At 53.0% G+C, this 27,856-nt stretch overlaps 4 protein-coding genes across 12 annotated transcripts; 2 read left to right on the top strand and 2 right to left on the bottom strand.

Moving 5' to 3' along the window:
- Window positions 1–289: 289 nt before the first annotated feature.
- On the top strand, window positions 290–3,162 carry PFN1 (profilin 1). 2 transcript variants are annotated; one of them, XM_045376335.2, is made up of 3 exons: window positions 290–584; window positions 1,985–2,177; window positions 2,812–3,162. In XM_045376335.2, exons 1-3 carry the CDS (start codon window positions 453–455, stop codon window positions 2,907–2,909), a joined length of 423 nt encoding a protein of 140 aa, XP_045232270.1. In that variant the 5' UTR covers window positions 290–452; the 3' UTR covers window positions 2,910–3,162. The 2 variants fall into 2 exon arrangements, with proteins under 2 accessions (XP_045232270.1, XP_045232269.2); XM_045376334.3 differs by lacking the exon at window positions 2,812–3,162 and having other exon boundaries at window positions 1,985–2,401.
- Window positions 3,163–3,582: 420 nt separating this feature from the next.
- On the bottom strand, window positions 3,583–8,643 carry RNF167 (ring finger protein 167). 8 transcript variants are annotated; one of them, XM_065532269.1, is made up of 11 exons: window positions 8,504–8,643; window positions 8,004–8,243; window positions 7,737–7,857; window positions 7,573–7,653; window positions 6,312–6,437; window positions 6,115–6,202; window positions 5,841–5,931; window positions 5,502–5,607; window positions 5,283–5,376; window positions 4,171–4,251; window positions 3,583–4,094 (listed from the first exon to the last, which is right to left on the bottom strand). In XM_065532269.1, the coding sequence occupies exons 3-11, from the start codon at window positions 7,818–7,820 to the stop codon at window positions 3,793–3,795; spliced, it is 1,053 nt and encodes a 350-aa protein (XP_065388341.1). In that variant the 5' UTR covers window positions 7,821–7,857; window positions 8,004–8,243; window positions 8,504–8,643; the 3' UTR covers window positions 3,583–3,792. The 8 variants fall into 8 exon arrangements, with proteins under 8 accessions (XP_065388341.1, XP_065388342.1, XP_065388344.1 ...); XM_065532270.1 differs by lacking the exon at window positions 8,504–8,643 and adding an exon at window positions 8,370–8,418; XM_065532272.1 differs by lacking the exon at window positions 8,504–8,643 and adding an exon at window positions 8,370–8,418 and having other exon boundaries at window positions 7,737–7,807.
- Window positions 8,644–8,688: 45 nt separating this feature from the next.
- On the top strand, window positions 8,689–11,433 carry SLC25A11 (solute carrier family 25 member 11). Its single transcript, XM_005582612.4, has 8 exons — window positions 8,689–8,919; window positions 9,524–9,676; window positions 9,761–9,967; window positions 10,144–10,234; window positions 10,317–10,407; window positions 10,493–10,592; window positions 10,672–10,723; window positions 10,848–11,433. The coding sequence occupies exons 1-8, from the start codon at window positions 8,825–8,827 to the stop codon at window positions 11,001–11,003; spliced, it is 945 nt and encodes a 314-aa protein (XP_005582669.1). The 5' UTR covers window positions 8,689–8,824; the 3' UTR covers window positions 11,004–11,433.
- Window positions 11,434–12,385: 952 nt separating this feature from the next.
- Window positions 12,386–16,797, bottom strand: GP1BA (glycoprotein Ib platelet subunit alpha). The gene is made up of 2 exons (XM_065532267.2): window positions 16,709–16,797; window positions 12,386–16,481 (listed from the first exon to the last, which is right to left on the bottom strand). The coding sequence occupies exons 1-2, from the start codon at window positions 16,787–16,789 to the stop codon at window positions 14,181–14,183; spliced, it is 2,382 nt and encodes a 793-aa protein (XP_065388339.1). The 5' UTR covers window positions 16,790–16,797; the 3' UTR covers window positions 12,386–14,180.
- Between the last annotated feature and the right edge of the window lie 11,059 nt (window positions 16,798–27,856).

Below are 27,856 nucleotides of genomic sequence, written 5' to 3'. Positions count from 1 at the left end.
TTCCCTTCCTTCCTTCTGGCTCACTCCCTGCCCCGATAGCAAAGTCTGGTTTATATTCAATGCAAATTGGAGCAAACCCTACCCTTCACCTCTCTGCCGCCACCCCCCATCTTTCTACATTGCTTTCCATCGAACTCTGCAAATTTTGCAATAGGGGGAGGGATTTTTAAAATTGCATTTGCAAACTTCGGTGTCTGGGCTGGCGAGTGGGGGAGGGAGGGAATGGGGAGTAGGCCCCGCCCCTACCGTCCTTTGCAAATAAAAATCTAGCGGGGCGGGGGGGAGGAGCAGGAAGTGGCGGTGCGAGGGCTGCTGCACAGCGAGCAGAGCCGCGGTCCGGACGGCAGCGCGTGTCTCGAGCTCTCCGCCTCCCCCCGCCCGCCAGCCGAGGCAGCTCGTGCCCAGCCCGCGGCCCCAGCAGCAGCGCCGAGAGCAGCCCCAGTAGCAGCGCCATGGCCGGGTGGAACGCCTACATCGACAACCTCATGGCGGACGGGACCTGTCAGGACGCGGCCATCGTGGGTTACAAGGACTCGCCCTCCGTCTGGGCCGCCGTCCCCGGGAAAACCTTCGTCAACATCACGGTACTGCGAGGCCTGCGGTCCGGGGCACTGGTCGGGCTTGGACCCTGTGGGAGGGACTTGGGTGGGGGCGGGCGCGGTCTAGAGCGCGCAGCGAGAGGCCCTGACTGGGTGCTTGTCCTGGAAGCGGCGCGAATGGCGGCTGCACGTGAGCGGGTCCCTCGGTTGCTCCTAAGTCGTATGCCCCAGGCGGCGGCGCCCATCCCGCCCGCTACCCCGCTTTCCGCGACGGGGCGTTACATCCGGGGCACAGGGCGGGGAGGGGCGCGGCGCCCGGTGCGGCGGCCCACTTCCGCCTCTCCCAGGGCGGGGTGGGGACGCGCCTCAATTTTAATTGGGGATTGGGATTGAGAGGTGACCCGGGGACCCTCGAATCCCCAGCTCCCCGTCCGGCCGCCAGCTCGCGCCCCTCTACCATTGTTTCCCCTGGTGCGGGAGGGAGCCCCAGGCGCGTGGTATTGGTCCCTTGCCCACCCTCTGTGGACTCCCGGCCCCTCCCAACTCCGTTAGAGAGGGCGAGGCCACCACACGCCCCCCCAGCTCAGCACGTTGGACTCAACATTCCTGCGAGGCCAATCCCGGAAGTCCCCTCGCCCTCCCTTCCCGCCATCCGGCGGGGCCTGGAGCAGGGGAACTTTGTGAGAAGTTCTGAGACAGCATAAGCGAAAGAATATGAGTTGACTACCGCTGCTCCCACCACCATCTCCCTGTCCACACTGCCCGGAAGTGGGGAGGGGGAGCGGAAGTTCGAAAGGGGGGGAAGGGGGTTTCCGGGCGGGAGGGAACCGGATGTGGGGGCTTGGGGTGAAAGGGGGAGGGGGGAAAAGGTTCCTGGGGTACCTAGACCCGAGAGCTGACTTGCCGGGTCTAGCCCCCGTCCACCTTCAGAAGTTTTCCAACTTTCCCGGAAAGCCCCCAGGGGTCTGCTTCCTCTTGTCAGGGCAGACATACCTGGAGCTAAACTAGGTTACTTGGAGACCCAGGCGTCCGGGCCCTAAGAGCTCCTGCAGAACCTTTGACCAAATAAGGGCAAAGTTGCTTCTCTTGCCTCGCCCGCCCCCCTCCCTTCCCCTCTCCGCTTCTGCTTTTCCTGAAGGAGAGTTCTGAGCATCCAAAGACTCCTCACTTTTATCACTGATTCCCTTTATTTCCTGGGTTTACTTTCCCCCATTAACACTGAGATCTAAATCTCTAGAGGAGTATATCATCTCTTCCTCCCTAGTCCCATATTCTAGGTTTGAGAATCATGATCGTTTTCTGCACTAACGTTCCACAGTCCTCAGAGTTTCTCACAGTTTATTGATGGGTACTGAGTATATAACTTCGCGGGGTGGGTCTTTGGAGAACAAGGTGGGAATCTTGGTGCACTGACTAACTTGATGGGCGCTTGGTTCCTCTTCCAGCCAGCTGAGGTGGGTGTCCTGGTTGGCAAAGACCGGTCAAGTTTTTACGTCAATGGGCTGACACTTGGGGGCCAGAAATGTTCGGTGATCCGGGACTCACTGCTGCAGGATGGGGAGTTTAGCATGGATCTTCGTACCAAGAGCACCGGTGGGGCCCCCACCTTCAATGTCACTGTCACCAAGACTGACAAGAGTGAGTTCCTGAGTCTTACCATTCCTCTAGCGTCAAGATCTCTCATGTACCGCCTTCTGGTAATCTTGAGGGTGCTTTCTTGTGTGATTCCCCAGCATGAAGGCAGTCAGACCAGTATTCTGCCCCTTGTCTGCTGGATGCTGGATGGAACATGGGATAGTCCCTCCATTTCCGTCTCAGTTCCTCATCTTGTAATTCGAAGTTGTTGAACTGCATTACCTCTTAAGTTACTTCCTGCCTTGAGCTCGGATTAGAAACTGTTTTCTAGGAGTATAGGTAGATTCTTGGGGTCCTGAATCATCATCTAGTTAATCGTTTGAGCTCTTTTGTTAGAACCTGGAGGTGGCATGCTCATCCACAGCCCTTTCTAGCCTGAACACGAGTCAACAGTCTATGAGCCTTTGACCCCTAAGTTTTTAGTCTGTTCCTCTCCAGCATTTAAGCTTGATTTTCCTCTTTTGAAAAGCCTTATTGTTTCAGGGTGACTGACAGCCTGCCTGTGTGTGTGTGTTGGGGGGGGTTGGGAGAGATGAGGTTGGGTTACAGCCCCCAGGGCTGGACAGCTGCTGAACAGCTGGCAGGGGGTGGAATTGTGACACCTGGGTCCTAGCCTCCTTTCTCTTTCCTCCTCCAGCGCTAGTCCTGCTGATGGGCAAAGAAGGTGTCCACGGTGGTTTGATCAACAAGAAATGTTATGAAATGGCCTCCCACCTTCGGCGCTCCCAGTACTGACCTCGTCTGTCCCTTCCCCTTCACCGCTCCCCACAGCTTTGCACCCCTTTCCTCCCCCATACACACATACACCATTTTATTTTTTAGGCCATTACCCCATACCCCTTATTGCTGCCAAAACCACATGGGCTGGGGACCAGGGCTGGATGGACAGACAACTCCCCCTACCCATACCCCTCCTGTGTGTGGTTGGAAAACTTTTTTGTTTTTTGGGTTTTTTTTTTTTTTTTCTGAATAAAAAAGATTCTAACAAGGTGCTGTGTGATTTGAGCTTGGGTGTCAGAATGGGGGACAGGCACTGTGACTTGCCTCCTTTATCATGGCTTGGGAGCAGGAAGGTTGAGGTACTACAAGGTGCAAGAATTTGAGCTTCTGGCCAGGTGGCCCTGCCCCTCCACAGTGGCATTTCCAGGCCTAAGTCCTCAGTGTGCTGGTTAAATTGGTGGATAATGGAATAGAGCCATCTGGACCAGAGAATGGGTGCAGGCCTGCAGGCAAGGCAGGGCTAGTTGAGTCATCCTTGTGGGTGGGGCTCCCCCTGAGTCATAGCAAATGCCTGCTGGGGCTGTCCCCATGACTATAGGTTAGTGTCTCAGCATTCTCTTGCTCCTTATGGCTAAAGGGGTGATTCCCCCAAAGGGTTAAGTTCACCTAAAAATTATCTCACCCTTCCTTAGTCCACAAAAAACAATTTTATTAGCCCAAGAAGTGAAGACCCAGTCCCTTTGCTTGCCCCAGCCCCACCCCAATGCCCCTCAAAAGGATAGGTGTGGGTAAGGGAGCAACTTAGGATGGAATGTCCCCTATCCCTCAACTTAGAAGACTGGAGGGAAGAAGACGGTCTGTGCAAATAGGTCACCAGAAGTGTACATGTAGAGGGTTATTAGACCAGGATGACGGGGGAAGAGGGAGGAGAGGGTGGGGGATCTGTTGAAGGCCCAGGAAAAACAAGGGGAGCTGGGGCTAGGGAACCAAATGAGGTGGGAAGAGTGGGGCTAGAACCCAAAAGTGGGGTCCTTTCGGAAGCAGGGTGGTCCCTTGGCTCCCCTTCTTCACCCTCCTCTTGCCCCTGAGCTTCTTCCTCTTGCTCTTCGTCCCCAGGACCACGATGAACAGGCTGCTTGCAAATGGGGCAGGTCTTCCGGGTCTGAGTCAGCCAGGGGTCCACGCAGCGGCTGTGGTAGGCTGCAGAGAGGAACAAGGTGAAGCACCTGGTGGCTGCCAGTGGCAGAGGGGCATGGGCAGGCAGTGAGGGCCTCACCATGAGCACAGGGGAGTACCCGCAGCTTGTCTCCATCTTCATATTCATCCAGGCAGATGGCACAGACATCATACTGGTCTCCTGGGACAGAAAGAAAATAATCTAGTCCTTCACTGAGCCATCGTGACCCAGGGCTAAGGCTTTTAAAGCCTTGCGAAAATTTTCCCTCACCTACAAAGCCAGTGGAAGAGCTAAGACAGGTAGGCAGGATAAGGTCAGGGCAGAACATGGAAGAATTTAGGGCTAAAAGGGACAAGCAAAGAGAAGCAGAGGTAAGAAGGGAAGTGGTTTTTGGGGAGGTGTGAGGGTGGAGATACGGAGTGGAAGGGACGGAAATGGGCAGAGCTTCTGCCATAGCCTTATACGGGCACTGGAGGCCCCAGGGCCTAAAGCCCCAGCCCCACAGTACCACTTTCTTCCTTCTCTAACTGAATCCTCCCCCATTCCTCCCATTTTTCTGCTCTCCACATCCCCCATAAGCAAAGTCTGTCCCTCTATTATTTCCCACAATTATTTCACTTAATCATCTTTGCTTTACATCTCTCCCATCTTCACTGTATTTATGGGTAAAAACAAGACAAGACAGCATCTCAAGCTGAAAATTTCTTACTGCCATCTTTATTACTTTTATTTTTTTGAGAAAGGGACTCCCTCTGTTGCCCAGGCTGGAGCACAGTGGTGCAATCTCAGCCCCCTACAACCTCCGCCTTCCTGGTTCAAGTGATTCTCCTTTCTCAGTCTCCCAAGTAGCTGGGACTACAAGCGCACACCACCATGCTCAGCTAATTTTTGTTATATTTTATAGAGATGGGGTCTCACCACGTTGCCCAGGCTGGCCTGGAACTCCTGGGGTCCAGGGATTCACTTGCCTCAGCCTCCCAAAGTGGTGGGATTTTTTTGTTTCATCATGTTGCCCAGGCTGGTCTCAAACTCCTGGGCTCAAGCGACCTACCCACCTCGGCCTTCCAAAGTGCTGGGATTACAGGCACTTAGGATTACGTGAGCCACTGTGCCCAGCCACTGCCATCTTTGTATACCCTATCTTCTGGGCTCAAAGTCCTTCAGAACCAGGTAAACGGTGGGAAAAACCCTCTCCTCCCCTAACCCCTCACCCTTCTGATAGTCATGTGTAGGAATCTGTTTCAGTTGCTCTTTGGTAAGTCGATTCCGCTGGAGCCGTTTCCGGTGCTGGATACAACGAACTATCTGGTGGAAGAGGGGGTGGATGGACAAGGCTTAGGAATAAAACTAGACAATCTAGGACAAGCCACTCCCAACTCCAGATCCAGTCTGGCCTCAGTGCTTCCCATCATGTTCCCTCAGCTACTCACCATTACTGCTCCCATGGCCAAAACCAGCAGTCCCACAATCCCTGTGAAAGGGATGAGGTAATAGCCCAAGGGGAAGGTATTGTCTGGAACCAGAAGCACCCGAGCCCTGGGAAAGGATGACCAGTCTCAGCAGGGAAAGAAAGGCAAAGGGAGAAAAACAGAGGGACAAAGCAACTGGCTCTGGACAAAGCCCATAGGTGGGGATGGGAATGGGAATAAAGTCAAAGAGGCAGGGAAGGAAGGACAGGAGGCTGAATGGTTCGGGTAATGAGGCCTGGGCTCCAGGTTGGCATGGAACTGCTTGCTGAAGGAAGAATGGGAAGGAGGCATATGTCCTACCCCTTTTCGTAGACAAAGAGGGCACGCAGGTACTCGGAGCTTCTCTCCCCAATAAATACAGATGGGATCCAGATCTGCTGCTGGATTTCCTCTGCAGGGATCAAGGTGTTACTCTGGGGACTCACAACCTTCTACTCAAATCCTTTGGGAACCCTGGCATCTGGCACTTTCGCCCCAACCCACCTAAAGGATTGGCTTTTCCTGAAACCTTCAGCCTTCCCACCATCTCTGGGTCCTACTGAAAGCCCAGCTGTATAGATTCCTCCAGCCTTACCACTGTTCCACACCATGTTCAGAAGTTCATTGGAATTCACATTGTGTACTACAGCGGCACCATATCCAGCCTTCTGGGCATTTAGGACCTAGGAAGACAAGGCAGAGGACAAGGAGCCATCATAGGCCTGACTTGTCTTCATTCCTGGTGCCTTTTTTTACCCTCAGCTGCCCAGCTCCCACTCCACATTCAGCAACCTTGAGGTCAAAGTTGCAGTCGAATCTTCGAAGCAGCGCAATAAAGACTGACCCATTGACCGGGGCTGGGGGTGGTGGGGCAATGGGGCTGCAGGCATTGTCTGGGTGAGCCTCCACAAGGAACCCCTGAAGGATGGAAGCAAACAACAGTGAGATTTCTCCTCCCTAGGTTTCACTCCTACAAGGGCCACCAAACACACCAGCCCACATGCTGCACATCCTCTATCCTCACTTCCTTCTCCTTCCTGGGGTCTGAGCATCGCAACCTCACAACTTTCTCTTAGCCTCTTGAAAAGGTAATGACATAAAACATCCCTTCACCAAACTCTCCCATCATCCCTCTCGCTGTCCCAGATGGGCTAATCTGTACCCTAAACCGCAAGCTAATGCAATTACTTTGCCTTCTAATGTTCTGACTCTCAAGTTCTGTTTCACAGTTTCCTCTCCAATACTTACACAGAACACACTCCCTTCCCTTCAATTTTCTTTTTCTTTTTTTGAGATGGAGTCTCGTTCTGCCACCCAGGCTGGAGTGCAGTGGTGCGATCTCGACTCACTGCAACCTCCACCTCCCGGGTTCAGGTGATTCTCCTGCCTCAGTCTCCCAAGTAGTTGGGACTACAGTCATGCACCATCATGCACAGCTAATGTTTGTAATTTTAGTAGAGATAGGGTTTCACTATGTTAGCCAGGCTGGTCTTGAACTGGGATTACAGATGTGAGTCACCGCGCCCGGCCTCTTCAATTTTCTAATTACCCATCTCACAAACAACTCCACTGCTACTACGGCCCAACTGAGTTCTTGCTATGTGGCAGTCTTTGGGATGAAGTACTACAAAAATTGCGTATCTAATTTAATCTTCACAATAACCCTAGGAAAACTTAAAATATCCCATTTTACAGTAAAACAAACTAAGGCTCAAAGAGAAATTAACTTGCCCAAGGTCATACAAGCAATAGCTTCTGAGACCCTCTTGATAAGGACCGTTGATCCTACCTTCCGTCTCTGTCCACTTTCAGTCTCCCTGATAACCTCGGAGTTCCAGGGGTGGACACTTTGTCTTCTCCCTCTGGATTCTGGATTCTACACTATACGTGCTCAGTTCCTAACTTGATTTTCCTACCTCCAGTTTCACCCAGGACAAACCTCCCCAACCCCAGCCCAGGATGGAAGATCTTGCTAAATATTAAAAAAAGAAAAAAGACAGAAAAGGAAGGAAAGGGGGGGAAGGAGAGGAAGAAAGAAAAGAAAGAAAATCACCTGGAGTCCCTCTTGGCTCAAGGTAGCCCCAAACAGAGCTGGGAGGTCTGCAAAGTCCATGCTGGCATTGTGGTCCGAGGTCTGCGGACAAAAAAGGCAATGTTCCCCTTCAGCCTGCAACCCTTCCCTTCAGCGCCCTTGCCTCCTCCGTCCCTCGGACTCACCGCTCGAATGAGCCCCCGGATGGGGGCCGCTCCCCACAGCACAGCGGCCACAACCACAGGAAGCGGGAAGGCTGCAGGGTGCATGGCAGCGGGAGGAAAGAGGCTGAGGAGGCCGCTCGTCCTGGTAGCAAGGAGCAGAAGCGGAGTTCTGCGCCCTCCCTGCCCCTCCTTTAGGATCCCAGGGGTCCAACCACCCCCAGGTCCCACTTCCCAGCTACATGGAGGCGCCGGGGAAGGAACCCCGACTCAAAGAATGAGATATCCAACCCGTTTAGTGGAGCTGGGTGAGAGGCACTAAATGTATCCTTTTCTGGTACGGGGATAAAACGGGGAAAGGGTACGGAGCCTAACACAGGTGACAGAAAAACTTCGGGAAGGGTGGCGGAGCTCAAGGAGGTGGGACTTCCTGCCAGGTGGGCCGTGTTCCCAGCCTCTGGAAAAGGGCTTCCGGTAGAGAAAGTCAGGCCGCTTTCAGCATTTGATGCTTGAGATGAAGAACTTTCGGTCCTAAAAGGCCGGTTAAAGAAAGGTCAGCGATGGAGGGAGTGCCTGTGGAGATGGAAGGAGCACTGGTGGCCCAGAAGACGACCTAATAAAGGTGCCCGGAAACCTGGAGCCACCTAGTTTACAAACCTCTCCTCCCGCTGGCCGCCGCCACCGCTCCTTCAAATCTCGCGAGAGTGCTCCCCACCTCCCCCGTCCCCTCGCTGCTGAACGCTTGGTGTGTCTATCGCGAGAGCTCTCCTACTCTGGTGAGCCGTACTCACTCGATCTCGCGAGACCTTGAGACAAACTCATCTCTATTTTCCCGCGATTCCAATTTGGTGAAAACTGCGCCTTTCCTCTGGTTTCCTAAATCAGTTACACCCCTTCTCGCACGCTTCCCTCAAGCTCCTCCTTCAGCTCCGCCTTACTCCCGGCCGCCTTTGCGCTGCGCGCCTGCGCCCGCGCCGGCTTCCAGCGGGTGCCGGACCTGAGAGCCGGAGGGGCGTGCGCGCGCCCTCGCCCTGTTGCGCGCGCGGTGTCACCTTGGGCGCGAGCGGGGCCGCGCGCGCACGGGACCCGGAGCCGAGGGCCATTGAGTGGCGATGGCGGCGACGGCGAGTGCCGGGGCCGGCGGGATGGACGGGAAGCCCCGTACCTCCCCTAAGTCCATCAAGTTCCTGTTTGGGGGCCTGGCCGGGTAAGCTCAGGCCCCAGGGATGGGAAAAGAGGAGGAAGGGACGGGTGCAAGGAACCGGGCCCGGTTCATCTCTGGGTCTGTTGCAGTGAACTGTGCCGGCACGGGGTCAGCGTGATCTCCAGCGTATTACGAGTTCCCCAATGGGCTGCTAGGGCCCCATGCAAGGCCCCTTCTGGACTGCATGCGGGGTCGTTGCACAATCCCCGCCGGGCCACCTGAGTTTCCCAGCGCATTGCTAAGCTTGGCCGGGCTACAGGGGATTCCAGGCCATTAAATGGCTCCTGGAGGACTACCTGGAGTCCTAAATCTTGGATGCCCCTTCGTCCCCTCCCTGTGTCGGACTGCGTGCAGCCCCAGGTCACTGCTTGACTGTCATGAAGCTGCTTGGAGCACTTGCATTGCATGGCCCCGACTGGACAACTAGACTTTTCAGACCCGTTGCACTCGGTGTACATATAGACTCTTATACACATGCTCACCAGCATCCTGATTCTTGAATCGCATGGCAGGCCCTGACCTTTGTAACCTCTTGCTGCCAGGCTCCAGTGGGCACTGGTAGATCTGGAATAGTGAATCCCTTCACTCCACCTCTATCTTCCCCCAGGATGGGAGCTACAGTTTTTGTCCAGCCCCTGGACCTGGTGAAGAACCGGATGCAGCTGAGTGGGGAAGGGGCCAAGACTCGAGAGTACAAAACCAGCTTCCATGCCCTCACCAGTATCCTGAAGGCAGAAGGCCTGAGGGGCATTTACACCGGGTATTGGGGCCTCAGGATGGAGGGTAGGCTGTGGGTTGGTAGCTCCAGACCTTGGCCTGATATGCTGACCCCTCTGCTCCTCAGGCTGTCGGCTGGCCTGCTGCGCCAGGCCACCTACACCACTACCCGCCTTGGCATCTATACCGTGTTGTTTGAGCGCTTGACTGGGGCTGATGGTACTCCCCCTGGCTTTCTGCTGAAGGCTCTGATTGGCATGACGGCAGGTGCCACTGGTGCCTTTGTGGGAACACCAGCCGAAGTGGCTCTTATCCGCATGACTGCGGATGGCCGGTGAGTTCCAAGTCTGAGCCTCACCCCAGCCCCATTCCCTGGAATCTAGAATGAAAGGACCCCTTTTCTATCCCACATCTAGAGCAGAGCGTTTACCTGTTCTGGCCTTCCTTTCTTTGCATCTGTGGGGCCCTGTGGGCTATCCTGATCTTGACCTCTTCCTGCCTTCTTATCAGGCTTCCAGCTGACCAGCGCCGTGGCTACAAAAATGTGTTTAATGCCCTGATTCGGATCACCCGGGAAGAGGGAGTCCTCACCCTGTGGCGGGTGAGTGGAGGGGCTGGAGACTTGGGGGCTGTGAAGTCCGGTTTTAGGGGTTTCTGACTCTTGCCCGCTCCCCTCCCTCCAGGGCTGCATCCCTACCATGGCTCGGGCCGTCGTCGTCAATGCTGCCCAGCTGGCCTCCTACTCCCAATCCAAGCAGTTCTTGCTGGACTCAGGTGAGACCCAGAGCTGGGCCCTTAGCTCCCAGCCTGGCCTGAGCCACCTCTGAGCTGACTGCCACCCCCGCCTCACCTCCCCCAGGCTACTTCTCTGACAACATCTTGTGCCACTTCTGTGCCAGCATGATAAGCGGTCTTGTCACCACTGCTGCCTCCATGCCTGTGGATATTGCCAAGACCCGGTGAGTGTGCAGTCTGGTCCTGGAGGTGGGTGGGAAGGTGTCCTTTCGGTCTCTCATGCCCCTGCCTTCTCCCCTTCAGAATCCAGAACATGCGGATGATTGATGGGAAGCCGGAATACAAGAACGGACTGGTGAGGAAGCCATTCTGGGAGCCTGGGTGGGGTGTCAGATCCCCTGGGAAAGGTGTGAAGGCAGCTGGGTAAGGGGGATGGGCCCTAGAGTCCCAGCCCCAGCGCCCTGCTTGTCTGTGTCTAGGATGTCCTGTTCAAGGTTGTCCGCTACGAGGGCTTCTTCAGCCTGTGGAAGGGCTTCACACCGTACTATGCCCGCCTGGGTCCCCACACCGTCCTCACCTTCATCTTCTTGGAGCAGATGAACAAGGCCTACAGGCGTCTCTTCCTCAGTGGCTGAAGCGGCCGGGGGCTCCCACTTGCCTGCTGCGTCTATGGCCACTGCGCCCTGGGGGCCTGGGCTCTGCTGCCCTGGACCCCTCTATTTATTTCCCTTCCACAGTGTGGTTTCTTCCTCTGCGGTAAAGGACTTGGTCTGTTCTACCCCCTGCTCCAGCTTGCCCTGCTCATCCTGATCCTGTGATTTCTCTGTCCCTGGCTATTCTTGCAGGGAGCTGGAAAACTTCCTGAGGATTTCTGGCCTCCCCCTGGGTTTTAGTTTCAGGGCACACAGGACAGCAGAAGATCCCCCTTCTCATTGGGGAAACCAAGGCAGAACTGAGGGGATAGGGAGGAGCAGAAGCCATCAAGATGGTCAAAGGACCTACAGAGGGAGATGTGGCCCTTCCTCCCCCTCACTGAGGACTTAATAAATCGGATTGATGACACCAGCCCCAAATCTGGAGAGTCTGGGGGGTGGCTAGGAGAGGGGAGGAGACTGGACAAAGAAGCTGGTGCCCCTGGAGAATAGGAACTGGAGTTTTTAAGAAAAATTGTTAAAGAAAAAGCAGCCGCTGGTTTTATGCAAATGCTGTGTAAATCTGTCATGCCACAGCAGCTGACAGGGCTAGAAAAACTCAAATCCCAGGCCCAGCGTGTTTCCTCCAGCCACTTGCCCAAGAATGCCACAGACGCACAGATCATTTCACATAATCCCCAGGAAAAGCCCCTCGGTCTGATGACTGCTTCTGCAGCCTAAAGAGGGAGGAGTTAAAGAGACTCTGAGAGAGGAAGACCATTGTGGGGTGGAGGCAGTGCGGGTGGAGGGCCAGGGCTTAAGTGGGTGGGCACTGGAAGCTTGAGGAAAGAGGGATGCTGGCCAGAGACCTGATCTTCGTCCTTGGCTGGGGAGAGTGAGAACCTTATCCATTTCTTTAGAAGATGTGTGGTTCCCAGGCCAGCCCTCAAGGAGCCTTAAAACCTCTTTGGGGCATAAAAGAACTTGGGAAGGTCAAACTGAGGAGTGCTGGCCAGGCTAGGGGACAGGCAGGCAGCAGGTGGGAGCTGTCCCTTTGGCAGAGCCTCATCAGCAGAAGAGGTGGAGCTCAGCATCGTGGCACCCCTGCTGCTGCCTCCGTGTACACTCTGTCCTGGGCCTTAGTGGCTATTGTAAGACACTTGAAGCCTAAACCTTGTCCTTAAGGAGTTTCCAGTCCAGAAGGCAAGATTATACAGGAGCAGTTGGGAAACAGTGTAGCAATAGTGTTGCAGGGTAACCTGGAAAGCACCTGACCTCACCTGGGAGAAGTGACTTGCACACTGAGTGGTTATACTGGCTGGGGAGGGGGCAAGGACAGCACACCTGGCTGGACTGAGGGCAAAGGCCTAGAGTAAAACACTGTCGGGGAGCAGGTGATCTATAGGCTTGTGATAGTTGGAGCACAGGCTGTGATCTGCCTTGAGATGAAGCTGGACTGTCAGATGGGGTCAGTGCGTGGCACTCCCTGACTGCCAAGCTCAGGAGTTGGTCCTCCACCGGGGGAGAGATGCAGTCAGACTTTCAGGTTTGGGAGATCTTCCGGGACCATCTGGAGGGGGATGGGGGTCTCCATGGTCCCATTCTCTGGGCCCCAAGCCCTGGATTGGGCTGGAGACAAGGCAGGAGAGGAAGCCACACCAGTGTGTTTAGGGAATGGCAGGATTTATGAGAAAAATGGGGTTCCGTTTGCCTGTGTCCCAGCCTGAGAGCAGGAAACCCAAGACTATTCAGTCACACTCACCAAATGGTGCATGCTGCAGGGCCCACCCCTTGCTGTCCTGCTGACCTGGGCAGTGAGAGCTGCACTTCTGAGACTGCAGGTGCAAAGCAGGCACCCACCTTTGCCCCTAGTACTGCAGGCTGCTGCCAGGTGGGTGTCAGCAGTTGTTGTTAAACTCCAGGAAGATGACAATTTTTGAGCTGGATCTGATGCCTAGGGTGGCCTGGTGGGTGGCCAGCCCTGGAGGAGAGAAGGAGGCACCCCAGGCAGGGGAAGTGCAGGCTATAACTGAAGGTCTATTGGATAAGTTGTGACCAGTGTAGGGGCAGTTGGAGCCTCGTGAATTCTCATGACAGGTGCCCCAGCCACTCTTCACTGAAAGAAACCAAGTTGTTTTGAGACAGGCTCTCACTGGGTCACCCAGGCGGGAGTACAGTGGCACAGTCAGGGCTCACTGCAGCCTCCGTCTCCCAGGCTCAGGTGATCCTCCCTCCTCAGCCACCCAGGTACCTGGGACCACAGGCACACGTCACCACACCTGGCTGACATTTTGTATTTTTTGTAGAGATCAGGTTTTGCCATGTTGCCAAGCCTGGTGTCAAACTCCTGGGTCCAAGCAACCCACCAGCCTCAGCCTTCCAGAGTGTGGAATTCCAGGTGTGAGCCCCTGCACCCGGCCAGAAGGCTTTTTTTTTTTTTTAGATGGAGCCTCACTCTGTTACCCAGGCTGGAGTTCAGTGGCACAATCTTGGCTCTCTGCAACTTCCACCTCCCATGTTCAAGCGATTCTCCGGCCCCAGCCTCCCGAGTAGCTGGGATTACAGGTGTGCACCACCATGCCTGGCTAATTTTTGTATTTTTAGTAGAGACTGGGTTTCACCATGTTTGCCAGGCTGGTCTCAAACTCCCAACCTCTGGCGATCCACCCATCTTGGCCTCCCAAAGTGCTGGGATTACAGGCATGAGCCATCACTCCCAACCCTAAAATTATTGTTTATTATACAGATAATATACAATAATAGTGGAAAACTAGAAAATGCTAAACAGGGAAAAAGAAAATAAAACCACCCATATTTGTAACATCCAGACACAATGAGTGCTCACATCCTGATAAATCACTTTCCAGATTTTCTTCTGTGCATAGATGCACGTGGGAACCATGCTGTATTCCGCCAAAATGATTCACCGTGAGGTCTGGCAGCGCCCCATGCAGCATCGGGAGCTTTGTCCTGTGACCCACCCAACTCCATGTCATTACCCTTTCTGCTTTGCTGGGACTGAAGTTGTGTGCCTGTGGTGCGAAGAGAGGGCTTCTGATACAGAAAAAGGAATTAAGACCCCTCCCCCATGACTCTGTGTTCCTTATCCGCCCAACCCCCAACTAGATTCGATAGGAGAGCTCATAGGCTCCTCTCTCAAGGTCCACAAGCCTCCCACCCTCAGAGGCTGTGGCCAGAGTACCTAATGCTCACTGTGCCCAGCAGGTCCTGACCACGACCCTGACTCAGAGCTGAGGGCCTCCTTCCTGCCACTAGAGGCCCCACACGGCCATTAGGCCGTACCCACAGGAAGAGGCTGGAGCGGAAAGTGGGGAGTGAGCCTCGAAGGAAGAGAAGCCAGGCCCGGGGCACCGTCACTTGCCGTCCCCTCTGCAGCTCCAGATGTGTGGTTTGTGTGGCTGTGGCCAGAGGAGCACCTTGGCCAGAGTCCAGGGCGTGTGGTTTCACATGCCTGACCCAGGTCAGCATCAGGATGAGGACCACAGAGGCAAAGAGCAGCCAGAGGAGACCCAAGACATAGAAGCCCAGGGGGAGGAGGCAGCAAAAGTCGGGGTGAAGAAAAGGGTCATTTCTGTAGCTCTCGAAATGCCCTTGGAGCACCCCACGGAGCTTTGGTTGCTGATCAAATTCAGGGATGTTTTTTTTGGTGGATTCTAAGAGTGATACGGGTTTTGTGGTAGTCAAAAATATGATGCTTTTTGGAGTGATCAGGCTTGTGGTGGACTCCGGGATGGTCGGGCTTGTGGCCAGCTCTGGGGTGATCGGGCTTGGGGAGGGCTCTGGGGTGGTCTGAGTTGGGGTGGGCTCTGGGGTGGTCGGGCTTGGGGTGGGCTCCAGGGTGGTTGGGCTTGGGGAGGGCTCTGAGGTGGTCTGACTTGGGGTGGGCTCTGGGGTGGTCGGGCTTGGGGCAGGCTCTGGGGTGGGCTCTGGGGTGGTCGGGCTTGGGGCAGGCTCTGGGGTGGGCTCTGGGGTGGTCGGGCTTGGGGCAGGCTCTGGGGTGGGCTCCTGGGTGGTTGGGCTTGGGGTGGGCTCTGAGGTGGTCTGACTTGGAGTGGGCTCCGGGGTGATCGGGCTTGGGGTGGACTCCTGGGTGGTTGGGCTTGGGGTGGGCTCAGGGGTGGTCGGGCTTGGGGTGGGCTCCTGGGTGGTTGGGCTTGGGGTGGGCTCAGGGGTGGTCGGGCTTGGGGTGGGCTCCTGGGTGGTTGGGCTTGGGGTGGGCTCAGGGGTGGTCGGGCTTGGGGCGGGCTCTGGGGCGGGCTCCGGGGTAGTTGGGCTTGGGGTGGGCTCTGAGGTGGTCGGGCTTGGGGTCAGTTCAGTAGTGGATTTTGGAGTTTTGGAGAATGTGGCAGATCCCATGTGAAGTGTGAAATCTGGGGTCCGTCTGGGTGGGAATGTGGTCTGCTCCTTAGTGGATTCTTGTGTTGGATGCAAGGAGGAGGGCGTTTGACTGTCTAGAGAAGCAGCAGACCATGAGTGGAACAGACCCCAGGGAGTCGTATGGGCTTTGGTGGAGAACTTGACCACAGTCCTTGTGGCACGCACCTCATCACCCTCAGCGTCCTCGTCTGTGTAGTCATCATATAGGCCTGGGTCATCTTCATCACCAAGGGTGGGGCATCCCTTTCCCGGGTATTTGTAGACAGGAGTCTTGTCTGAATTGTCACACTGCACACTGGCCACGTTAGAGGTCATGGCCTTGACGTCCACACCTTGCTTCCACACGTAGACATTTTCGGCATTGTCCTGCAGCCAGCGACGAAAATAGAGGATCTCACAGTTGCATAACCAGGGGTTCCCATGGAGAAAAGCAAAAGGCAGGAGGTGGAACCCAAAAAAGCCCTTTGGTATCGTATACAGCGAGTTCTCTTGGAGGAGAAGGGTGTCGAGATTCCCCAGCCCATCCAGGAGCCCGGCGGGGAGCTGGGTCAAGTGGTTGTTAGCCAGGCTGAGCTTCTCCAGCTTGGGTGTGGGCGTCAGGAGCCCTGGGGGCAGGGTCTTCAGCTCATTGCCTTTCAGGTAGAGCTCTTGGAGTTTGCCAAGACCATGCAGGGCACCAAGAGGCAGCGAGGTCAGCTGGTTGAAGGAGACGTCCAGGATGGTGAGAGCAGGCAGTGACTGCCCTAGCAAGGGCAGGCTTTGCAGCTTATTGTGGGATAGATCCAGGGTCCCCAGCACTGGCAGTGTCCCATCGACCTGGAGCTTGGTGAGCTCGCACTTATCTAAGTACAGCTGAGTGAGGCGAGTGAAAGGCACCAGGGATGCCAGGGAGAAGGTGTACAGGACGTTCTCCCCCAAGTGGAGGATTGTCATGTCTTTTGGCAGGTCTGGAGGCAGCGCTCTCAGATTGCTCTTGTCACAGTTCACTTCTAGGTGGCTGGCCACTTTGGAGACCTCACAGATGGGGTGGGGACGTAAGGGGCTTGGCAGCAGGAGCAGCAAGAGGAGGAGAGGCATGAGGACCTGTGGGCAAGGGGGCCTTGAGTGGACCCCCCTGCAGCCCCTGGAAGCATTCCCCCAGGTCCCAGTCCCCTTCCCCCTGTAGCTTCGCTTCCAGAAACAGCGTTCACACCTCCTGTCCTCCCTACTCCCCTCTCCCACCCTTGCCTGCAGAGCTTAAACTACTAGCTCCAGGCCCTCTTTCCCCTCCCTCCAACCCCTCTCCTGCCCCAGCACCAACCCCGGCTTACAGGCAGGCAGAAAGACCTCCGAAGGCACATAGCGTCTTCTGAGGTGCCACTCAACTCAGTCCTTCTCTCTTCTAGCCCCATGGAGGACTAAGCCAGTGGCAAGAAAGGGGATGGGGGTGAGGAGGAAATGCAGGCCTGATAGGGATTCCAGTGACCAGGAATCCCTTGGACACAAGCCCTTATCGCCTCACTCCACGGCTTTCCCCCAAGCGGCCTTTGTGGTTCTCTCTTCCGCTTTCCTTTTACACAGGGGAGATGGGGGTGGACTCCTCCAAACAGCCTTCCGCCATCTTTTAAAAACCTCTCCAGGGCCAGGCACAGTGGCTTACACCTGTAATCCCATAGCTTTGGGAGGCTGAGGTGGGTGGATCACCTGAGGTTGGGAGTTCGAGACCAGCCTGACCAACATGGGGAAACCCTGTCTCTACTAAAAATGCATTAGCCAGGTGTGGTGGCACATGCCTGTAATTCCAGCTCCTCAGGAGGCTGAGGCAGGAGAATCACTTGAACCCGGGAAGTGGAAGGAGGTTGCGGTGAGCCGAGATGGTGCCATTGTACTCCAGCCTGGGTGACAAGAGCGAAACTCCATCTTAAAAACAAAAAAACCTCTCCAGATGCCACCTTCTCTTCCTCTTGACAGCTGCATTCTGAGAATTGCCTACTTATTTTTTTTTTTTTTGAGATGGAGTCTCACTCTGTAGCCCAGGCTGAAGTGCAGTGGCACCATCTCGGCTCACTGCAAGCTCCGCCTCCCGGGTTCACGCCATTCTCCTGCCTCAGCCTTCGGAGTAGCTGGGACTACCGGCGCCCGCCACCATGCCTGGCTAATTTTTTGTATTTTTTTCAGTAGAGACGGGGTTTCACCATGTTTGCCAGGATGGTCTTCATCTCCTGACCTCATGATCTGCCCACCTCGGCCTGAGTTGCCTACTTTTAATTCTCTCCCACCTTTCTCTCTGCCTTCTCATCCCAGTCTATGCTGATTTCTTTCCCCTGCTACTCCATTGACTCGGTTCTTACCAAGGTCTTTAATGCCCTCCCTTCACTACGTCCATGGGACACTTCTCCACTGTGATCTTCCTGTATTTCAGCAGCCCACATACCCATGGCCACTCACCCCTTGGGATTCTCCTTTTGGCCTCTGTGACACATGACCCTGTGATTTTCTTGGTTTTCTTCTTACCTGTTTGGTTGGGTCTTCTCAGTCTCCTTCACAGATTCCCCCTCCTGTGCCTTTCCTGAACAATTAACCTGCCCCCAGAGTTTGTGCTTAGGCTCTCTTCTTTCCCTTTTTTTTTGAGACAGAGTCTTGCTCTGTTTCCCAGGCTGGAGTGCAGTGGCATGATCTCAGCTCACTGCAACCTCCGCCTCTCCGGTTCAAGCAATTCTCCTGTCTCAGCCTCCCGAGTAGCCGGGATTACAGGCATGCACCACAATGCCCAGCTAATTTTTTTATTTTTAGTAGAGATGGGATTTCACTATGTTGGTCAGCCTGGTCTCGAACTCCTGACCTCCAGTGATCCACCCACATTGGCCTCCCGAAGTGCTGGGATTAGAGGCAGGAGCCACTGTGCCCGACCTTCTCTTCTTTCCTTATGCTATGCAACCACCTGAGATTATCCTCATCCATTCCCTTGCCTTCAACCACCACCTACAACCTAATGACTCTCAAATCTATGTCTCTAGTCCAGACCCTTCTCCTGAGACACAAGCACATATGTATAGCTGTCTTCTGGACATCTCTAGTTGGATGTCCCACAGACACCAAAACAGTATGTTCAAAGCTGAAGTCATCATTTCTCTCCAAATGGCTTCTCCTTCTGTGTTGCTTAACCTGGTGAATGGCACCATCATCCACTCATTTACCTAACCATTCAATCAACACAGACACAATCCCTAATAGTCATCTATAATGTCTCCCGTCTTTCATCCCCCATCACCAAGTCCTGCTGATTTTACTCCCATCTCTCTCAAATCTACTCTCCATCCACACCATCCTGCCAGCATTCCTAGTCCAAGGTTGTTGTTGTTTCTTCCTCCTCCTCCTCTTCTTCCTCCTCCTTTTCCTCCTTTCTTCTTCTTTCTTGTTGTTCTTTTTTCTTTCTCTTCTTTTTCTTCTCCTCCTCCTCTTCCTCCTCCTCCTCCTCCTCCTCCTCCTCCTTCTTCTTCTTTTTTTCCTTTTTTTGAGATGGAGTCTTGCCCTGTCACCCAGGCTGGACTGCAATGGCGCCATCTTGGCTCACTGCAACCTCTGCCTCCCAGGTTCAAGCGATTCTTCTGCCTCAGCCTCCTGAGTAGCTGGGATTACAGGTGCGTACCACCATGCCCGGCTAATTTTTCGTATCTTTAGTAGAGACAGGGTTTCACCATGTTGTCCAGGCTGGTCTCCCATGCTGTCTCCCAGGCTGGAATGGAGTGGCGCAATCATGGCTCACTCAACAACAAACTCCTGGACCCAAGGGATCCTCCCGCTTCAGCCTCCCAAGAAGTTGGGATTACAGGCGTGCACCACCACTCCCGGCTGATTTAATTTTTTTTTTCTAGAGACAGGGTCTCCCTTTGTTGCCTAGGCTGGTCTCAAACTCCTGGGCTCAAGCGATCCTCCCACCTCAGCTTCCCAAAGTGCTGGAAGTACAGGCATGAGCCACCATGCCCCGCCCAGGGCACCATCTTCTCACTACTGCTTCCCTGCAACAGCCTCCTTGCTGGTCTCCCCACTTCCCAATTCCCTTTCTTCTCTTTATTCTCCACTGGAGTGGTCTTTCAGATCTTCACATTTGCTCATATCCTTCCATTGCTTGAAATTCACCAATGAGGCCGGGCGCGGTGGCTCATGCCTGTAATCCCAGCACTTTGGGAGTCTGAGGCAGGCAGATCACGAGGTCGGGAGATGGAGACCATCCTGGCTAACATGATGAAACCCTGTCTCTACTAAAAATACAAAAAATTAGTTGGGCATGGTGGCGGGCGCCTGTAGTCCCAGCTACTCCGGAGGCTGAGGCAGGAGAATGGCGTGAACCCGGGAGGCGGAGCTTGCAGTAAGCCGAGATAGCGCCACTGCACTCCAGCCTGGGCGACAGAGCGAGACTCCGTCTCAAAAAAAAAAAAAAAGAAAAAAAAGAAAGAAATTCACCAGTGGGCTCACATCTGTAATCCTAGAAGTTTGGGAGGCCAAGGCGGGTGGATCACCTGAGGTCAGGAGTTTGAGACCAGCCTGGCCAACATGGCAAAAACCCGTCTCTACTAAAAATACAAAAAATTAGCCGGGTGTGGTGGCGGGTGCCTGTAATCCCAGCTACTAGGGAGGCTGAGGCAGGAGAATCGCTTGAACCCTGGGGGCATAGGTTGCAGTGAGCTGAGATCACGCCATCTCACTCCAGCCTGGGTGAAAGAGTGAAATTCTGTCTCTAAATAAATAAATAAATAAATTCACCAATGGCTCCTCATACATCTCAGGAGGAAGTCGAAAGTTCCCAACGTGGCATGTGGGATCCTGCAAGATCTCACCTTTGCCTGCGTATCCAGCCCCGTCAGTTACCACTCTACCCTTATTCTTGTTCATTCCCTCCTGTGCCTGAACTTTTTCTTCAACTTTATCCCCTTCTGCCTAACTTTTACTTATTTGGCAAGTTCCAGCTCAGAATTCCTTCCTCTGGAAAGCCTCTTCTGACTTCGCAAGACAAGGTTAAATGTCTATTACAGAAAGTCAGACACCATGTCCTGCCTGTTGGCCCACTGCCCCTTCTGTGATGAGAATGTGCCCTGCACTGTTCCCCAGTAGGAGCTCCAGGCAGCCGCCTGAGCCTGCCCCTGTCTGCTTCCAGCTGGTGACTGGACAAGGGACAGACATTTAAGCCAGATGCAGTTAATCCATAGATTTGCCATTTATATAATTTGCCAGCTGCAAAGGTATTGCAAAATGTGGAGAAAACAAGGTAGTATAGAAAGTGAGGTAGAAGATTGTCTAGAGAGAAGCCAGGAAATTAAATAAGGACCCCAAGCCCCAAAGCTGTTGATTTTTTTTTTTTTTTTTTTTTTTTTTTTTGATACTCATCCAGGCTGGAGTGCAGTGGCATGATCTCAGCTTACTGCAACCTGTTCAAACAATTCTCCTGCCTCAGCCTCCCAGATAGCTGGGATTACAGGTGCACACCACCATGCCGGGCTAATTTTTGTATTTTTAGTAGAGATGGGGTTTCACCATGTTGGCCAGTCTTGTTTTGAACTCGTGCTCTCAAGTGATCTGCCCGCCTCGGCCTCCCAAAGTTCTGGGATGACAGGTCTGAGCCACTGCGCCCAGCCTGCTGTTGATTTTTGAGGGCGTTTTACTGTATCAGAATGTTTAGTTGTAAGCAACAGAAAATGGTCTGCCTAATTTAGGCTGCAAAGGAATTCATTAAAAATACATTGGTGGGGCACATTTCCTTTTTCTTTCTTTTTTTTTTTTTTGAGACAGAGTCTTTCTCTGTCGCCCAGGCTGGAGTGCAGTGGCGCCATCTCGGCTCACTACAATCTCCGCCTCCCAGGTTCACGCCATTCTCCTGCCTCAGCCTCCTGAGTCGCTGGGACTACAGGCGCCCGCCACCACGCCTGGCTAATTTTTTTTTGTATTTTAGTAGAGACGGGGTTTCACCGTGTTAGCCAGGATGGTCTCGATCTCCTGACCTCGTGATCCGCCCGTCTCAGCCTCCCAAAGTGCTGGGATTACAGGCTTGAGCCACTGTGCCCGGCCCGTGGGGCACATTTTCTCAGGACCTCCTGGGACAGTGTCATGGGTGAAAAAACAAAAAACGAAATGAAACGAAACAAAACAACAACAACAACAACAACAAAAACCCTGGCTACTTCAAAGACTTCCCAGTGAGGCCTGGAGAAGCAGACATGGAGCTATGCAGCCAGGAACAGTGCCCAGGACCAGGCTGCAGAACCAGTCTGGTGAGCAAAATTCTGCTCCTGCTGCAAGACCAGGTTATGGAAGCGTGTAGAACTCGAGCTGCTGAGTCAGAAACAGTGTCATCACAACAGCACCTGCTGCAGACAAAATCCTACACCATCCCTATTCCTTTGTGATACTGGCTCCCAATTCAAAGTCTGGGCCGGGCGTGGTGGCTCACACCTGTAATCCCAGCACTCTGGGAGGCCGAGGCAGGTGGATCACCTGAGGTCAGAGTTCGAGACCAGCCTGGCCAACATAGTGAAACCCTGTCTCTACTAAAAATAAAAATTAGCCGGGCGTGGTGGTGCGCACCCGTAATCCCAGCTACTCAGGAGGCTGAGGCAGGAGAATGACTTGAACCCGGAAGGCGGAGGTTGCAGTGAGCCAAGATCGCGCCATTGCACTCCAGCCCTGGTGACAGAGTGAGACTCCGTCTCGAAAAAACAAAACAAAACAAAGTCTGGGTGAGTCTGATTGGGCATGTGTCTGTGACCCAGCTGCAAGAGAGTCTGGGAAAGCAGGTGTCTGGCATTTCCAGCTAGGAAAGCTGAAGCATGCTCCACTTCTCCAAAGATTCTGAAGTTGAAGGATTTTCCAAACACAGACTCACATGCTTTGGCACCTACTAAAGTGATCCTATGTTTTACTTTCCTCAGATGTCAATGTCCTGTTTTTTTATTTTATTTTTTTTTTTTTTTGAGACGGAGTCTCGCTCTGTCGCCCAGCCCAGGCTGGAGTGCAGTGGCGCGATCTCGGCTCACTGCAAGCTCCGCCTCCCGGGTTCACGCCATTCTCCTGCCTCAGCCTCCCGAGTAGCTGGGACTACAGGTGCCCACAACCGCGCCCGGCTAATTTTTTATATTTTTAGTAGAGACGGGGTTTCACCGTGGTCTCGATCTCCTGACCTTGTGATCCGCCCGCCTCGGCCTCCCAAAGTGCTGGGATTACAGGCGTGAGCCACCGCGCCCGGCCTATTTTTTATTTTTATATTCATTTATTTATTTATTTAGTCCTCTGGCTCTGTTGCCCAGGCTGTAGTGCAGTGGCACAATCTCAGCTCACTGCAACCTCTGCCTCCTGGGTTCAAGCAGTCCTCCCACCTCAGCCTCCCAAGAAGCTGGGACTACAGGCACATGCCACCATGTCTGGCTAGTTTTTATTTTTTGTAGAGATGGGTTTTGCGATGGCTGGTTGTGAACTTTGAGTTCAAGCGATCTGCCTGCCTCGGCCTCCCAAAGTATTGAGATTACAGGTGTGAGCCATCATGTCACGCCCTGAATTGTATTAACACATTTTCTTTTTTTTTTTTTTTTGAGACGGAGTCTCACGCTGTCGCCCAGGCTGGAGTGCAGTGGCCGGATCTCGGCTCACTACAAGCTCCGCCTCCTGGGTTCCGGCCATTCTCCTGCCTCAGCCTCCCGAGTAGCTGGGACTACAGGCGCCCGCCACCTCGCCCGGCTAGTTTTTTGTATTTTTTAGTAGAGACGGGGTTTCACCGTGTTAGCCAGGATGGTCTTGATCTCCTGACCTCGTGATCCGCCCGTCTCGGCCTCCCAAAGTGCTGGGATTACAGGCTTGAGCCACCGCGCCCGGCCTTTTTTTTTTTTTTTTTGAGACAGAGTCTTACTCTGTTGCCAGGCTGGAGTGTAGTGGCACGATCTCGGCTCACTACAGCCTCCGCCTCCCAGGTTCAAGCAATTCTCCTCCCTCAGCCTCCTGAGTAGCTGGGATTACAGGCACACCACCACACCGGGCTAATGTTTTGTATTTTTAGTAGAGAGGGTGCTTCACCATGTTGGCCAGGATGGTCTCGATCTCTTTTTTCACTCTTGTTGCCCGGGCGGGAGTTCAATGGCGTGATCTCGGCTCACTGCAACCTCCACCCCTAGGTTCATGTGATTCTCCTGCCTCAGTCTCCCAAGTAGCTGGGATTAAAGGCATGCACCACCACGCCTGACTAATTTTGTATTTTTAATAGAGATAGGGTTTCTCCATGTTGGCAGGCTGGTCTCGATCTTCTGACCTCAGGTGATCAGCCCGCTTCAGCCTCCCAAAGTGCTAGGATTATAGGGGTGAGCCACTGCACCTGGCTAGTCTGGATCTCTTGACCTTGTGATCCGCCCGCCTCGGCCTCCCAAAGTGCTGGGATTACAGGCGTGAGCCACCGCGTCTGGCCTGCTCACATTTTATTTAGGACTTCTGCATCTAAGTTAGAAAATAGGAGTGGCTTATAGATCTCTTTTGGGGATCTTTGTCTGTTTTTCTGTTTGTTTGGTTGTTTGGTTTTATGATCAGAGTTATGCCAGCCTTGTAAATTGGAAAACTATATTCTCTGGAACAGTTATAGATAGGGATTTTCTGTTCTATATAGATTGGTGGAGTTCACCTATAAACCCATCTGGATGTGGTGCCATTTTGGAGATAGCTTTCTGTGTTTTTTGTTTGCTTGGTTTGGTTTGATTTGAGACAGGGTCTCACTTTGTCACCCAGGGTAGAGTGCAGTGGTGCCATCGTGGCTCACTGCAGCCTCAACCTCCCTGGCTCAAGCGATCTTCCCACCTCAGTCTCCTAAGTAGCTGGGACCTCAGGCATGTGCCACTATGCACAGCTATTTTAAAAAATTTTTTGTAGAGACAGAGTCTCACTATGTTACCGAAGCTGGTCTCGAACTCCTGGGCTCAAGCAGTCCTCCTGTCTCCACCTCCCCGCCACTCGAAAGGCTGAGGTAGGAGGATTGCTTGATCCCAGGAGGTCGAGGCTGCAGTAAGCCATGATTGCACCACTGCACTCTGGCCTGGGTGACACAGTGAGACCCTGTCTCAAAAATAAAATAAAATAAAATAAAAGTTCCTTCCCTAATATTCTTCCTGTTATTGAAGCCACCTTTGCAAAATTATGACTGAGACAGTGGAAGAGATCTAACCAACTCCATCATGCTTCTAAACTTTAAGCTGTGCTTGTTCCTTCCCGGGCATAGGCTGAGCTAATTTTGAGAGGAACTTAGTTTATTGTTTATAGTTACAGGCGTGAGCCATCACACCCAGCATATAGTTTATAGTTTAAAACAAAGACGGTAACAGCCCTTTCCCAAAACAAACCTACTTCTTGCCTGGGGACTAGACTGCCTTTGTAGGACTAACAAACTAGCCACGAGATTAGCAATTGTGGTTTAGGAGGCTGGGCGCCAGTGGCTCACGCCTGTAATCCCAGCACTTTGGGAGGCCGAGGTGGGCGGATCACCTGAGGTCGGGAGTTTGAGACCAGCATGACCAACACGGTGAAACCCCATCTCTACTAAAAATATAAAAATTAGCCGGGCGTGGTGGTAGGCACCTGTAATCCCAGCTACTCGGGAGGCTGCGATGGGAGAATTGCTTGAACCCCAGAGGCGGAGGTTGCAGTGAGCCGAGACGGCGCCACTGCCCTCCAGCCTGGCTGACAGAGCAAGACTGTCTCAATAGAGAGAGAAAGAGAGAAAGAGAAAAAGAGAGAGAGAGAGAGAAAGAGAGAAAGAGAAAAAAGGAAAGAAAGGAAAGAAAGAGAGAAAGAAAAGAAGGAAAGAAGGAAAGGAAAGGAAAGGAAGAAAGAAAGAAAGAAAGAAAGAAAGAAAGAAAGAAAGAAAGAAAGAAAGAAAGAAAAGAAAGAAAGAAAGAAAGAAAGAAAGAGAAAGAAAGAGAAAAAGAAATTATGGTTTAGGAGTCATGCAGCTGGCGGCCACAGGATTCTGACCCTCCCTGGACTGCCCCTAAGACCAGTGCTTGAGGTATTTTGCAGACCCTGCCCTTGATGGATCAGCTGGCCCCACCCAGATCAATCAACTGGCCATCTGATCTTGTGGCCCCACCCAGGAACTGACTCAGCACAAGAGAACAGCTTCAGCTTCCCATATTTTCATCTCTGACCTGATCAATCAGCACTCCCGGCTCACTGGCTTTCCCCCACCCACCAAGTTGTTCTTAAAAACTCTCATCCCCAAATGCTCAGGGAGACTGATTTGAGTAACAGTAAAACTCTGGTCTCCCACACAGTCGGCTGTGTGTGAATTACTCTTTCTCTATTGCAGTTCCCCTGTCTTGATAAATCGGCTCTGTCTAGGCAGTGGGCAAGGTGAACCCATTGTACGGTTACCTTATTATCTGAGCCTAGCCCAGGAGTGTGACCTAATCGTGGACAACTGTACTCCTCCTAGGATTCCACATGGTGAATGAGGTGATAAGGGAAGAGGATGCAGAACTGGTCTTCATTCATTTCAGCAGTGTGCAGGAAAAGCTGTAGAGACGTTCCTGCTACTAAGGTCCCCAAAGTTACCTGATTCCTGAGCTGTCCTGTGTTGTCAATGTTCTCTTGCATCCAGTGGGCTCCTGTATCTCTTTCCAAGAAATTTCTGTTGGATTAAGTTAGCTAGAGTAGATTTCTGTTACATGCATTCGAAGAAATCTAATCCAGTTCTTGTTTTTGTTGTCGTTGTTGTTGAGACAGAGTCTCCCTCTGTCAGGCTGGAGTGCAGTGGCACAATCTCGGCTCACTGGAACCTCCTGCTCACTGCAACCTCCGCCTCCCGGGTTCAAGCGATTCTCCTGCCTTAGCCTCCCGAGTAGCTGGGATTACAGGCACACGCCACCACACCTCGCTAATTTTTTTATTTTCGTAGAGACAGGGTTTCACCATGTTGGCCAGGCTGGTCTTGAACTCCTGACCTAAGGTGATCTGCCCACCTTGGCCTCCCAAAGTGCTGGGATTACAGGTGGGAGTCACCACGCCTGGCTCCTAATCCAGTTCTCCAGTCTCTAGTGTAATTCCTTCTTTCCTTTCTTTCCTTTTTCTTTCCTTTCTTTCCTTTCTCTTTCCTTTCTTTCCTTTCTCTTTCCTTTCTTTCCTTTCCCTTCCTTCCTTCCTTCCTTCCCCTTCTTTCCTTCCTTCCTTCCTTCCTTCCGTCCTTCATTCCTTCCTTCCTTCCTTCCCTCCCTTCCTTCCTTCCTTCCTTCCCTCCCTCCCTCCCTCCCTCCCTCCCTCCCTCCCTCCTTCCTTCCTTCTTTCTTTTCTTTTCTTTCTTTCTTTTTTTTTTTTTTTTAGATAGGGTCTCACTCTGTTACCCAGATGGGAGTGCAGTGGAGTGGCGTGATTGTGGCTCGCTGCAACCTCGACCTCCCAAGCTCAAGGGATCCTCCCACCTTGGCCTGCCTGGTGGCTGGGACTGCAGGCGTGTGCCACCACGTCCTGCTAATTTTTGTTTTTGTTTTTTTTTTTTTTTTTGGAGAGATGGAATTTGCCATGTTGCACAGGCTAGTCTTGAACTCCTGGACTCAAGTGATTCACCTGCCTCAGCTTCCCAAAATGCTGGGATTACAGGCGTGAGCCCATGCACCCCCCCAGTGTAGTTCATGTCTAAAGAATTTGTGTAGAAGACATTAGTTGGAGGTCTATCTAAAATCCATTCAACTTTTGCTCCTTTTTTTCTTTTGAGAAACTACTCCTATCTCATCCCTAGAATTTTTGGTGACATTGACTCTCTCTCAGCTGTGAGAGTGGATCTAAGCCACTCAATAGACTCCCTCCTCTTTGACACAGTTTATGGACCCGACAAGTACCCTGACATAAGCTGATTAGGGTGTTCATGGTCAGGGTGATTGGCCCAGGCATAGAAATAGGACGTAAGTTGGTGCTTTCATAATGAAACCCAAGACTCTTGTTTGATGGTTAAGGTATACAAACCTTCTCTGAATGTGGATGAGGAAATATGTAAGTCCAGGTGAGCTGTCAGCTGTTGGCATTATTCTCGTGATTATGATGGGGTCTAGCCTTAGGATGAAGCTATTGTCAGAAAAGGTATGTGTTCATCAACAGTTGACTGGATAAAGAAAATGTGAGGTCAGGGCCGGGCGCGTGGCTCATGCCTGTAATCCGAGCACTTTGGGAGGTGGAGGTGGGCAGATCACGAAGTCAGGAGATCGAGACCATCCTGGCCGACATGGTGAAACCCCGTCTCTACTAAAAAAAAAAATACAACAAATTAGCCAGGCGTAGTGGCGGGTGCCTGTAGTCCCAGCTACTCGTGAGGCTGAGGCAGGAGAATGGCACGAACCCAGGAGGTGGAGATTGCAGTGAGCCGAGATTGCACCACTGCACTGCAGCCTGGACAACAGAGTGAGACTCCGTCTCAAAAAAAAAAAAAAAAAAAAAAGGGAGGTCAGATGTGGTGGCTCCAGCTTGTA

The sequence above is a fragment of the Macaca fascicularis genome, chromosome 16 (assembly GCF_037993035.2).
Source record: "Macaca fascicularis isolate 582-1 chromosome 16, T2T-MFA8v1.1".
Lineage (NCBI taxonomy): Eukaryota > Metazoa > Chordata > Mammalia > Primates > Cercopithecidae > Macaca > Macaca fascicularis.
The sequence above is the reverse complement of the archived record's forward strand: the minus strand, read 5'-3'. Positions and strand labels throughout refer to the sequence as shown.

Coding starts and splice junctions, on each gene's coding strand:
- PFN1 (XM_045376334.3), top strand. CDS start 453: ATGGCCGGGTGGAACGCCTACATCGACAACCTCATGGCGGACGGGACC. Junction 585..1,984: donor AAACCTTCGTCAACATCACG/GTACTGCGAGGC, acceptor TTCCTCTTCCAG/CCAGCTGAGGTGGGTGTCCT.
- RNF167 (XM_045376333.3), bottom strand. CDS start 7,820: ATGCACCCTGCAGCCTTCCCGCTTCCTGTGGTTGTGGCCGCTGTGCTG. Junction 6,203..6,311: donor ACTGCAACTTTGACCTCAAG/GTTGCTGAATGT, acceptor TTGTCTTCCTAG/GTCCTAAATGCCCAGAAGGC. Junction 5,608..5,840: donor CTCTTTGTCTACGAAAAGGG/GTAGGACATATG, acceptor ATCCTTTCCCAG/GGCTCGGGTGCTTCTGGTTC.
- SLC25A11 (XM_005582612.4), top strand. CDS start 8,825: ATGGCGGCGACGGCGAGTGCCGGGGCCGGCGGGATGGACGGGAAGCCC. Junction 9,677..9,760: donor CTGAGGGGCATTTACACCGG/GTATTGGGGCCT, acceptor TCTGCTCCTCAG/GCTGTCGGCTGGCCTGCTGC. Junction 10,408..10,492: donor GCAGTTCTTGCTGGACTCAG/GTGAGACCCAGA, acceptor CACCTCCCCCAG/GCTACTTCTCTGACAACATC.
- GP1BA (XM_065532267.2), bottom strand. CDS start 16,789: ATGGGGCTAGAAGAGAGAAGGACTGAGTTGAGTGGCACCTCAGAAGAC. Junction 16,482..16,708: donor GGAGGTCTTTCTGCCTGCCT/GTAAGCCGGGGT, acceptor CCTTGCCCACAG/GTCCTCATGCCTCTCCTCCT.